The sequence below is a fragment of the Cibotium barometz genome, chromosome 58 (genome assembly GCF_041138505.1).
Source record: "Cibotium barometz isolate CiBa-2024 chromosome 58, ASM4113850v1, whole genome shotgun sequence".
Classification (NCBI taxonomy): domain Eukaryota; kingdom Viridiplantae; phylum Streptophyta; class Polypodiopsida; order Cyatheales; family Cibotiaceae; genus Cibotium; species Cibotium barometz.
In genome coordinates this window covers 41,171,170-41,184,164 of record NC_141103.1, presented here as the reverse complement: position 1 = coordinate 41,184,164, position 12,995 = coordinate 41,171,170, and the positions used below count along the sequence as shown (strand labels likewise).

At 45.1% G+C, this 12,995-nt stretch overlaps 1 protein-coding gene across 5 annotated transcripts in view; it reads left to right on the top strand.

The window, feature by feature from the left end:
* The window catches only part of PRT6 (proteolysis 6), a 120,371-nt gene that overhangs the window by 31,247 nt on the left and 76,129 nt on the right, over positions 1-12,995 (top strand). For all 5 annotated transcript variants that reach the window (XR_015265026.1, XR_015265028.1, XR_015265027.1 and 2 more), the window contains exons 4-6: positions 11,086-11,226; positions 11,319-11,562; positions 11,661-12,470. Coding sequence is in view for 1 of the 5 variants with exons in the window: in XM_086792439.1 (XP_086648565.1) it covers positions 11,086-11,226; positions 11,319-11,562; positions 11,661-12,470 (1,195 nt within the window). In the remaining 4 variants the exon portion in view is untranslated. The remainder of the gene's footprint in view (positions 1-11,085; positions 11,227-11,318; positions 11,563-11,660; positions 12,471-12,995) is intronic.

The window sequence follows — 12,995 nt, the reverse complement described above, 5'->3', positions numbered from 1 at the left end:
ATCCTCAAAAGCCCCCACATCAAGGCGTAGAGATCCATTACAATTCCAAGTAGCAACTTTGAGTGTAGTCCCATAGGTCTCGCGCCGTCATGAAGAGCGCCTCTCCATAATCACCACTCTACCATCTCTATAGAAGGCCACTTTCCCTTTCTCTCGGGCTGCCCTTATCTCGGGCATAACTTCTTTCATGTGGGCAAGTTGCGAGAGTGTGAGGTCATCTCCAAGAAATATTCACGTCTTCTTGAGTGTAGGACGTCTCTTCAAGAAGTCCTTCGCTTCCATGGAGGGGAAACAAATGATAAGTGCTCTCTCCTTAGAAGGTTCGCCACTACCTTCTCTCTTCTTTCCCACTCTCCATGCCTTTGTGTGCGTGGCTTCAATGCCCATCATAGAGAAGAGCTCCTTGGTTTCCCCTTCCGCATCATCACGGTCTCTTAGACCGGACACTTGTACATGTAAGGCCCGGGTCTTCCTCCTTTGCTCCTCTTCAAGGGTCATGTTGATGATGGTGCGAGTGGGGATGGGTGAATTCTTTACCTTTCCCTTTCTTGATGACCTCGATCCATTTCTCTACCTCGTCCATCTTCTTTTGTGTCTCTGTGATCACCTCCACCCATGAAGATGTCTTCTCTTTATGTTGCTCCTCCTCCTCTCGAATGATCTTCATTTGTTCCTTGATGGTATTCAGCTCTTCAATAAAGGAGGGCTGAAATTTTCCATCCTCAAGCTTGCCTTGTGAAGTGGCTTCCAACTCCTTTTTGAGGGCTGAGATTTCAGCCGCTTGACTTTTAGCATGCAATTTGGCCTCCACTAGTTCCTCCTTTAGGGCTGAAATCTCAGCCTCTTGCTTGGATGTTCTCTCTTCGAGCTCTTGGATTTTGTCAAATCCCTTCTCGAGTTTGGAGAGGCGGTTTATGATTGCGGTAACGGAAGAGTCGACCATCTTCTTGTTTTCTTTGATAATTGTGCTGAGCTTGTCCTCCACCTTCATGAGCTCCTCTTTAACTCCGGTCTTGGCCATGACTTTTTGCAATACTTCCCACAGCCAATGGACTGGAAATTAATCCATGACACCTGCACGCAGCGCGAAACAGCAACAGTAGCAGGGGGGGTCAAGCCATGTACAGAAAAGAGAGGAGATTCAGCAGAGACAGAGTTATGTTGCTGCCTTGGGGGCCTGGGGAACGGGCCAGCCCAGGCGGGAGAGAGGCAGGTTAACAGCGAAGAGAGAGAAAGAAAGAAAGAAAGATTTTATTAACGTCTTCCAAAAGACCGAGCTCGGTCTATGAGACAAATTGGTGTACCTGTATGGGGTATCCTCTGTCATCCCAACAAAATGAAAAAGTAGTGAACTAAAAAGCTGATCTGGGTGTGCAATATTGAAGTACAATGAGTGGGGGAGGGGATGGAGCTCTACTACTAGGAGAATGCAAAGCTATATGCATGGAGTATACAATCATGATATGCAACCTAGCTAGCTTCATCTTGTACCATACTGGGGGTATAGAATGGTATACATCAATGAAGGGGGTGTCCACAGCTCCTTGAAGAACATGCTCGGTTCTGCTCTGAAGCGAGCCAGTCGCTCCGCACCCTCTCTGTGAAATTGAGCTCTGATCTCTGTCATCTCTCTCTGGTATAGGCGTGGTGTCCGAAAGCCGGGTGTCCTCTGTCTCCTGCGGGCTCTGAGTGTCTCTGCTCTCTGGAGACTAATTCCCTGCCGTGTAGGGGCTGGGAGTGGGATGGATCTCTGAAAAAATGTAGTAATCTGTGTCTGTCGTCCCCCCTCTGGAGCTGTCTGAGCCTGTAATGATGTCTCTCTGTGATGCTGTATGTCTAGAATGAATCTCCCCAGTATGCGCTGGTCTGCTGCCTCAAAGAGAGAGGGCGGCGGAAGCGAACAGAGGGAGAGAGGCGGGGGCGGGGGCGGGGGCGGGGGGGCGGGAGCAGGGGCGAACAGCGAAGAGAGAGAGAGAGAGGGCGGCGGAAGCGAAACAGAGAGAGGGTGGCGAGCAGGGGGAAAAGTGAGTGAGGGTGAAACAGCGAACAGGGGGAGAGGCGGGAGAGAGGGCGGGCGAGCAAGGGCGAGCGAGGGCGAGAAAGAAAGAAAGAAAGATATATTAACGTCTACGAGAGGCCAAAGTCGGCCTATGAGACAAAAAATAATACAATTGTGTTCTTCTGGTCATCGGAAGCAAAGAAACAAAAGAAAAAGTGTGCATGTGTTTGGATACAACTGTGAATCATCATGGATCGGTGGAGCCCATATACAAACAATATAAGGGGGGTGGGGATGTGGATGGAGTGCTAAGGCAAGATGCATCCCTATATGTTGAAGGGGTAGTACAAGCATGCTATGCAGATCTATGTCTAACTCCATCCAGTGCCATAAGAGGGATATAAGATATCATACATCGCCGATGCTGAGGCTGTGAATGGCATGAACATGTACCCTGAGTCTGAATGAAAGCGAGCTAGCCTGTCCTGTGTCTCCATCTGGTGTCTCATTCGGATAGCTGCTATCTCTCGGTGACGGAGTCGGGGTGCTCTATGTCCAGTCTGTCTAGGTCTCCTCCTGGCTCTCAATTCCTCTGCTCTCTATGCGGTCACCCCACGTGGTACATCAGCTGGCACTGGCATAGCTCTCTGGAAGAAATCTGTGAGCTGGGACTGTCTCCCACCTCTAGTGGGAGCGGGTGTCTGGAGGAGTCTCTCTCGAGAACTATGAAGCTCTAGTAGTAGTCTGCCAAGCTGTCGTCGCTGGTCCGAGGCCTCCATCAACTGATGTAGTGAAGAGTGCTCCTCAAACAATCCTCCATATCTATCTCTGACCCCCTGGTGGGCTCTACATCTACATACAAAGTGATCCTCAGTCTCCACCTCCTCGCGGCACAATCTGCATATGCGCTCAGCTCTGGGAATCCGTGCCGCTCTCCCAGCCTCTATCTCTAGCTGATGTGATGAGACTCGTAGCTGTCCAATAGCAACGCGAGAGCTGTGTGGCATGTATACATCCATGTACTGCGGTCGATGTATAAACCCATCCCTTGAGATGCTCAAAGTGGTCTCTGTAATACAGCATCTTCAATGGTAGTGGGCTCTCTGGTGCTGTCCATGTCTCCTGTATGTAGTGCTGCCATATGTCCTGTCTCATCTCTCTGTTCCTCTCATTGAGAAAGAAAGAAAGAAAGAAAGATTTTATTAACGTCTTCCAAAAGACCGAACTCGGCCTATGAGACAAATCGGAGTACCTGTATGGAGAGAGGTAACCCCGTGGAGCAGACTGATCATACTGAAAAGGTGGCAACCGCTCAATGTCTATCCCATGATGTGAGAACCACTGTAGCATCTGTGCATACCAAGATCCAGTGTGTCCAGCCTCGGCCAGCTGTCTGTGAGGAAACTGCTGTCCAGCCTTGTGTTCCCCTGTTACAGTGCACACTTATCAGTTTACAGTCAGCTTCTTGCCAAAAGCAAAGGAGAGAAAAGAGGAAAATCCTGTAGGCGCCTGTATACCCAGCCACACAGCCGCCAACCAATCCTCCAAGAGCCAAAGGGAGAGAGAGAGAAGTAGGCCTGTGTCTCTGCCCTGTAGCGCAGCACAGCAGCCGACTTTAATCTCCTAAAAGCATGTGTAAATAAGTACTAGGTTGCGCCTCTGTACTCAGCAGCACAGCCTGACTGTAGCTCTTCCAAAAAGCAACCTGTGACCAGCAGCGCAGATCTCCCTCCAGTTGTTTTTCCAAGACTGAATCCAGTGCTGCCCGCCTACAGTTCTTCAAAAAGCAAGAGTAAGTGAAGCGCAGCCTACCTGTATCTGTTTTTCTCAGAAAATCAGGACTCCACGCTGCCCCTCAGCACCCTTTTTCCAAAAACCATGAGATAGAGAGAGAGAGGGAGACGTGTACTCCAAAAGTGGTGTTGGCCTCCAAAATTAGCCTAGGGGCCACCATCCTTTAAAAATGAGTTTTACAAAGGTTAAAAACCTTTAAACTTAAATTCTCTTGGCACCAAAGGTTATAAAACCTTTTAGCTTTAATTCTCTTTGTCCCCTTCACACTTGGGGTTGTCCACACATGGGTTAATAAACCTTAGCCCCAAGTATGAACCTTTAAATATTTATCTTGCTCACGGGCCACCATGCTCACACTTATGCTGCACCAATTTCACAGGGTCATGACAGCTCAAACACCAACGTAGTGTGCCTTATACACCACATCAGATTGGTGTAGTTGAGAGGAAAAATAGATCTCTCATGGAGATGGCAAGATGCATGGTGAAAGCACAGAAGTTGCCTCACAATTTTTGGATGGAAGGTATAATGTGTGCAACTCACGTGTTGACAGGTGCGCAACAAAAGCTTTGAAAACCATAACACCATTTGAGGCTTGGTATAGCCGAAAAGCCAAAAGTGGATTATATGCGTACATTTGGGTGTTTGGCATATGCACATGTGCCAGAACAACTCAGAACAAAGCTAGATGATAAAGCAATAAAATGCATTTTTGTGGGCTAAACAAAGGATACCGTCTTTATAATCCAACAACATGCCGGATTTCTGTCAATAGAGATGTGGTATTTGTTGAAAATTCAGTTTAGCCCATGTAGAGCTTGTATAAAAGTAATGATATAGGCATACATGACATGTTTGATGGGCTATTACCCATTGCAGTTAGGGGGGATTCAGATCAGCCAGTCCCTACACAAGAAAATCCTCATGTAGAACATGTGGAATAGCCAGCAATTCAGCCCCCTTCTATGGAAGAAGTTGAAGATCTTGTCAATGAAGAGCAAACAGCCATAGACACAGCCAAGTTGGTGCCAAGATGGTTGATGAAAACTTTGCAAGATAGCAAACTTGCAGCTCCACTGACAGGTAGAACAAGGGCTGGTTCCAGCCATGCATTGAATATGCATCATGGGGAGTCTTGCATTAGCCATGGGTAGTCTCTTTGATTCAGAAGAGCCTTCTTCTTATGAAGAAGCACAAGAGAATGAGCACTGGGTGCAAGCCATGCAGGATGAAATCTCTTCTATCATGAAGAACAATACTTGGGATCTTGAGGACTTGCCGAAAGGCAAGAATGTCATTGGAACAAAGTGAGTGTACATAGTCAAAAGGAAGTTTGATGGTACCGTTGACAGGTATAAAGCAAGACTTGTGGCTAAAGGCTATTCTCAGAAAAAGGGAATAGATTATGAGGAGACTTTTGCTCCTACTTTGAGAATGACTAGAATCCGATCAGTGATTGCATTGGCTGCACATAAAGGATGGAAAGTGCATCAGTTGGATATCGAAACTACATTCTTAAATGGGATTTACAGGAGGAAGTATATGGTGAGGAACATAAAGTATGCAAGTTACACAAAGCATTGTATGGGTTAAAGCAAGCTCCAAGAGCTTGGTATCATAAAATACATGCTCATCTAACCAGCCAAGGTTATGTGAATAGTCCAGCTGAAAGCATGTTGTATGTGAAGAAAACTGGTGTCGATATTCTCGTAGTCATCTTGTATGTAGATGAAATGCTCATAATAGGGACTAGCAAAGAACAAATTTCAGATTTCAAGGCTGATTTGAAAGTTGAATTTGATATGTCAGATTTGGGGTCTTTACACTACTATCTTGGCATACAGTTTATGCATAGAGATGATGGCATTGTTTTGCAGCAAACTAAGTACATAAAAAGTTTTCTAAAAAGGTTTCACACGGAAGAATGTAAGCCAATTTCTACTCCAGTAGAACCAGGTGTACGGCTTACTATGCATGATATTGGTGAGCCTTTTGAGGCCGGCATTTACAGCCAGGCAGTGGGATGCGTCATTTACTTGTGTAACACAAGGCCTGACATATCTTTTGGGGTGTCTTTGTTGACTAAATTCATGCAGAGCCTAGGCACAAAGCATTGGCAAGCAATTAAACGCATTTTTCGTTATCTTCAGGGTACTCTGGATCTTGGTATGTTCTATCCTAGGAGGGACAGCTTGCAGCTTTATGCATACAATGATTTAGATTGGGCTGGTGATTATGATACCAGGCAATCCACTAGTGGGAATTGTTTTTTTCTTGGCAGTTCATGCATATCTTGGTTGAGCAAAAAGCAACCCGCTACTTGTGAGGCTGAGTATAGGGTAGTCTTCATAGCTACAGTAGATTGTGTATGGTTGAGGAGATTATTGGTTGATCTTCGTGAGTATCAGCAGACACCCACCACCATTCTCACCGATAGCCAGAGTGCTATGGCCATGGCATGAAATCCCGTATTTCATGCACGTACCAAGCACATTGAGATTCATTATCACTATGTCAAAGAGAGGTTACATGCAGGGGAGATCGGTTTATCTTACTGCCCTACATAGGATAATGTTGCAAATCTGTTCACAAAGGCTTTACCTCGAGAGAAGTTTGACGCTTTCCGCAAAGCTTTGGGCTTACTCTCATACATAGAGTGATCTGCTACGTTGTACAGGTTCACACTTACACTACAGGGGAGATTTGTAGGCATATGCTCACTTGTAGTGGTGCTACGTGTGAACAGGGCTTAACCAAGGACATTTTTTCCCATGTGGTTTTTCCCCTTGGATATCAAGTGTGAAAGGACACTCTATCCATATAACTTTTGTACTTGTATATTATATGGATGTGACTCACATGCAAGGGTTGACTTACATTTGTGATCGCCACACACTGAGTGCAGAGAGCTATATAGACACCTCCGTGCCCAGAGAGAACTAGGGACCATTACATAGAGACAGGCGAGCCGACAGATGAGAATCCTCACACGCCGTAAGAGGCGTGCATATGAGGAGGCACAGTACTGGGATATATACCACATGAGCAGAGATGCAGCCACTGCATGGCGCAAGATGAGAGAGCCTCGCCCTCGTACCCCAATTGAGGATCCACACACATGGCACACATATGCAAAGAGTCTCTACCATATCCCTCAGCAGCCGCCCATACCACAGCCACAAGAGTCCCGCCCTACCACCTCTACTTTCTTTACCGCCTCGATGATGGTAGAGAGAGCTATCCGCCGGTTACAGCATGGGAGATCGGCGGACCACATAGGTATACAGAGTGAGCATCTTATTTATGTAGCTGACACACTGGGACCCTTTGTTGCTCACCTCTTTAATAGGGCACTAGTGGAGGGCCTACCAGCTGAGTGGACTATGCACACCATCGTGCCTCTCCACAAAGCGGGAGACATGCTAGACCCTAGCAACTACAGGACTATCATGATTGGTCATACATTGGCCAAACTTTATGGCGCAGTGCCCGAGGCAGAGTTGAGCTCATATGCAAAGGAGGAGGGGCTGCGAGCACCAGGGCAGGTTGGATTCCGAGGAGCTTTCTCCACTATTGACCATATATTCACTCTGAGATGTTTGATTGACCAGGTTAGGGCGCGGGAGAAGAGATTATACTGCTGCTTTGTGGATTTCCGCAAAGCATTTGACACGGTGCCACGAGAGAGACTCTTCCAGCGCCTACAGTCATTGGGGATCCCATCAGAGATGGTTTGGGGCATCTATGCTTTATATGAGCAGATCCTCGGGATCATACGATGCCCCAAGGGGCTATCTGATGTTATTGCTAGCACCATAGGTGTGAAGCAAGGATGCCCACTCTCTCCTACACTATGGGGCTATATATCGATGAGGTGGCTGACTTCATTGGTCACGGTGGTGGGGACGAGGTAGACATCTCAGGTACCACAGTCCACATTATGCTATATGCAGATGATATTATTCTGGTCTCTGAGTCGCGGCTAGCTTACTCACACTCACACCCAGAGATCATGCTCCGAGGTATTTTTGCCTCGCCATCGCCTATGTATCACATATTACACCCCCATTATGGTACTGGTTGGAGCTAGACAGATCTGCATTGCATTCTTGTATGCCCTACGCATATAGGTTGCATACTGAGCCTCTAGCAGTAGTGCTCCATCCATCACACCCCCCCACTAGCTCAGTACTTTCATACTTTATTTCATGTTCATTTTGTACTTTTTTTTCTCGACATCGAGAAGACATTGATAGTTGTACATTGATTTGTCTCATAGGTCGAGTTTGGCCTCTAGTAGACGTTAATACTGCTTTCTTTCTTTCTTTCTTTCTTTCTCTCTCTCACATATTACACCCCCATTATGGTACTGGTTGGAGCTAGATAGATGTACTGCTCTTACAACTGCAGGTTCATTTGGCACTTTGTGTGGATTGCTTCTCCTTTGCATGATTTAACAAAGAAGGCTACATTCAAATGGACTGATGTAGAGAGGGATGCATTCCTCAAATTGAAAGATGCAACTACTCATGGTCCAGTGTTGATCATTCCGGACTTGCAAAAGCCATTTAGTGTGGAATGTGATGCATCTAGAAATTGCATAGAAGCTGTCCTAAATCAAGAGGGACATGCCCTGGCTTTTGAGATCTGTAGATTGCATGATACAGAGCTCTCTCTCGGCATTTATGAGAAAGTGCTCCTGGATGTAATTCATGCACTTACCATATGGAAACATTACCTTCTTGGGGCTGATTTCACAATGAAACACATCACCAGAGTTTGAGGTATTTTCTTACCCAAACTAAATTGTCAGTGAAGCATATGAGGATGGCCAATTTTCTCTCTATGTTTCATTTTCAGATCTTGCGCACCCCATGAAAGAAGAATGTAGTGGCAGATGCATTGACATGAAAGCCATATGTAGCAGCTATCTCGGTTGCCTCTCACGGGGACTTGTCTGCCATGCGTGTTTGTATCATACGGATGCTGATTTTGTCACTATTTGGACTGATTTGATGGCTGGTCATGCACATGCCTTATATGTGATCAAAGAGGGTTATCTCATGAAAGATAATTGCCTATGTGTGGTGTTTGACATGAGACAAAAGGTTTTGGATGAGTGCAATGCTGCACCATATGCTGGTCATAGAGGCATAATGCCTACTACGCACATGATTGAGTGGTATTTCTTTTGGCAAGGTATGCGGAAGGACATAAAGACATATGTACGCGCATGTATCACTTATCAAAAGGTGAAATTTGATAGGAAAAAGGAACCAGGTTTGCTTCATCCATTGCCTATTCCCACGCAGCCATGGGAAAGTATTACAATGGATTTCATTATGGACTTGCCACTTGCCACGAACCCAACATGGTAACGATGCTATTTGGACAATTGTGGACAAGTTTAGCAAGCACTTAGAAAGCTCACTTCTTGCATGTCAGGAAGACCATCAAAGCTGAGCATATGGTTAAGATATATCTTGCACAAGTGTTCAAGCATCATGGAATGCTGAAGTCCATTGTGGGGGATGGAGATCCTAGGACTACAAGTCTCTTTTGGCGGGCCTTATTTGATAATATGGGCACCAAACTAGACTTCTCATTAGCTTACTACCCTCAAACGGATGGACAAAGTGAGGCTGCAAATTCAGCCGTGTTGGATCTCTTGAAATTTTATGTGGCGGATCAAAAGTCTTCTTGGGAGAAGTACTTACCGCTTGTGGAATTTGCATATAACAACACGGTGCATGCACATTGTATCTACGGGAAATGCCCCGTTTGAGATTGTTTATGGTAAAGTGGTTTTGCCACCCATTCTTCGCACAAAGCATGAGATATTTGCAGTTGATGAGTATGTAAGAGACTTGGATATTGCTTTTGCTGAGGTGTGGACAGCCATTGCAAGGTCACAAGACAAGCATAGAAAGGTTGCTGACAAGTATAGAAGGCAATTTGATGTCAAAGAGAATGATTGGGTATTGCTGAAATTTGAGAAAGCATGACTTGCAAAGAGGCCTGGTAAAGAGGGTGCATACCCTAAGCTTGCAACCAGGTACTATGGGCCTTTTCGAGCGATCGAGAAGATCAATGAAGTGCCTTTCAAGTTGGCATTGCCTAGTCATTGGCACATACACAATGCTTTTCATGTGAGTCTCCTTTGCAAGTATGTAGGGCTGGAGCCCAGTGAACCGGTCGTTGAGGATCCACTAGAAGTGGATGACCTTGATGAGATTTTGCAGCCAGAGCAGATTGTGTATCACAAGGAACGCAAGCTTGCTATAGGCAAAGTTGTCAGGCGTTACCTTGTGAAGTTTAAGAACTATCTTTCCATTGACGCTAAATGGGTAGATGAAGAGCTCTTTACATATTACCGGTAGTTGTTTCACACCTATTTGGATGTTTTTCAGTTGCGGACAACTATGCTGTGCGCCGCCGGGGGGGGGGGGGGGGGGTGTGTACCATTTGGCCACCCAATGGTCCACTCGTGTTTTTGAATTATGTATGTAGATTAAACTGACGTCCATGGCAGTTGCAAATGCCGGGGATTGATGCCACTCATGTGATATTGTGGACTTGGCTTTCTGCTGGGACTTGTGCCTGTGTGTACATGCTCGGAAATGCTTGGAAGATTGGTGTTCCATTAGGTCTGGTACCTGGAGCACGCCTATTTTGTTATAGTTTCATGAACCGGGATTGTCCATACCAATGCTGCATTGCATAGCATCTTTATGTGCTTGCTTGCAATTGAAATTGCATGGTCTTTTCGTGCTTGCTTGCCTAATGTGTAGTTCCAGGTAAGGCGTGAACGGTGCGTGTAACTGTCTGCTGACATGGTTATGTGGCATTTGACAGGTGATTTACTAGCCGCACCCTCTACATATAGAAAAGTACAACATTTTTGTTTGACTTTTGACCCTGTTTTATCATACATGGCATCATAACCTCTAGCTATCCCAGGTACTTAGTTTGATGTTGAGCTCACTGCAATCAGAGAAGGCTTACTGCCAAAATAGTGTCCATAAGTTTCTCCACAACTAGGATTCTCAAGCTGTCTGCCGCGGAAGTTCTCTCACACATTGGCCCCAAGTATTCAGACCGGTCAACGTTGCATATATATGATGTAACTTTATGAATTTGTGTAATTGTAGTGTTTTTATCAGAACTTTTCTACAAAAGTAACATCTCTTTTTTTCTTCTTCTTGGAAAGGTGTTTAGATGAATGAGGTTCTGTTTTAGAGTTGTCACATATTGTGCCATCTGTCAACTATCTCAACTTCTTCAATCTGCAGGTGTGAGGACAGCTCAGATCTTGACTTATTTCTTTTGCAATGCTGCGGGGTCATGGCTCCCCCTGAAGATTTTGTGGAGAGAATAGTGTCTCGTTTTGGTTTAGCAGATTACTTTTCATTATTCCTTCTACGTCCAAATGAGTATGACTATGCCCTTCTTGCCCCTAAATCTGGATGTAGTAAGCCTGTGTATGTTTTGGGCCTTATCTTGTTCTACGTTCGTGATCAAGCAGGTATGAGACTACATTGGCGCAACATATGCTCTCACTACTGATTCGAATCGTGGTTGAGCGTGGTTTTTGTGGCTATTCTACTGCTCAGTCCTGTCGAAGAGAATTGATCAGGAGGCTTGCTGTTAGTGATGCTACACATAGTCAGCTAATGAAGTCCTTACCACCTCGTCTTCATGAGAACAAGCAATGGCAAGAAGCTCTTCTTTCTATTTCGACTTACTACAAGCCATCTGGCATGCAACAGGTCAGTTTCAGTTTTCTGGTGTAGGAAATTGATGAATTTACCATAGAGCTCAAGTTGTGGGACAGGATGATGCATTCTCACTCCCTAGTTTTAAACAGGGGAGATTCAGTCTACGAGAAGAATGCTGGAAAGAGCTTGATCTATACCATCCACGTTGGAATGCAAGGGAATTACAATCTGCGGAGGATCGCTATCTACGTGCATGCAAAGCATCAGCAGTTATCAAACAACTACCCCAATGGCAGAAGCCCTTTTCCCCTTTCCAGACTCTCTCCAAAATAGCAACTTGTGGAAGAGTACATGATATTTTGCGTTCAGTTTTCTTTCATGCAGTGTTTTCAGAGAAAATCTCGGAGTCACGTGCTCCTGAAGGTGTCTTAATCACGACTTTGCATTTGCTGGCACTTGGTCTCGATGTATGCTCATTGTTTGCATACAATAAAGGTTGGGACTACGAATCTACTAGTTTGGAAAGTGATTCTGGTGTGGAATTTACAGCAAGCGGTTCCATTCTAGATACACAAGAGCCACCTCCTTTACTAGGCAAGGCAACAGAAAGGGTGTACTTTGGGGGTGCTGATGGCACAGGGATATCAAATAGACAGAGCCTTCTTTCGTTGTTGGTGTTACTTATGCAAAGGTATAGTCAAGGGGAACCTCATGGAGGTGCAGGGGAGTCACATCAGTGCAGCATTGGGGATTTGATAAAGAGTTTATTGGAAAAATTTGCAGATCTTCATCGTGGGTGTATGTATGAGATTGAGTCACTTGCACCGGAGATCGTACATAGGGTGTCAACAAGTCAAGATTGTAAAGGATATGGTGCTACAGGGAATGGACAGGAACCCCGTCTGTCTGAAACAGAAAAGAGGAAATTGCTTGCTCGGGAACGCCAGGCAGCAATTATGGTGAGCTGGGACTTTTTTATGCATAAAATTTCCTTGCCAGCAGTTTGTTTTTCTGATTTTGTTTCTTTATTAATCACTGCTTTTTGATTTCTTCCGCCTTCTAAACAAAGCTTTATTTTTAAGGATCCAGCATAGTTGAATTGTTATTGGCTTTGTTGTATTAACCTTTCTATGAATTAAAATATTAAGTTGCATTTTTCAGAAGTAAAATGAAAGGCTCTACTTTTTCCATCCAACTGCTTCGAGAATCCCAAGTAACCCTCAAGAAATGCTCTCTGTAGGTTTGGAGCTTTGGGGAAAGCTTTGTCGGAGATATCCATGTCCTGTTTAGAAATTATTTTTAGTGCTATATAGCACTGTCGACTGCTATCTGATTGCTGTCGTAACTCTGCTATAAAGTACTGTGACTGCAATAAAGCAGTGCTCTGTTTGAGCGAACAAATTTATAGAAGTAACCTAGCTTAATAAACACAACCAATGACCAATTTCACACACAATCATAATCTGAATGATAGACAATTTCAA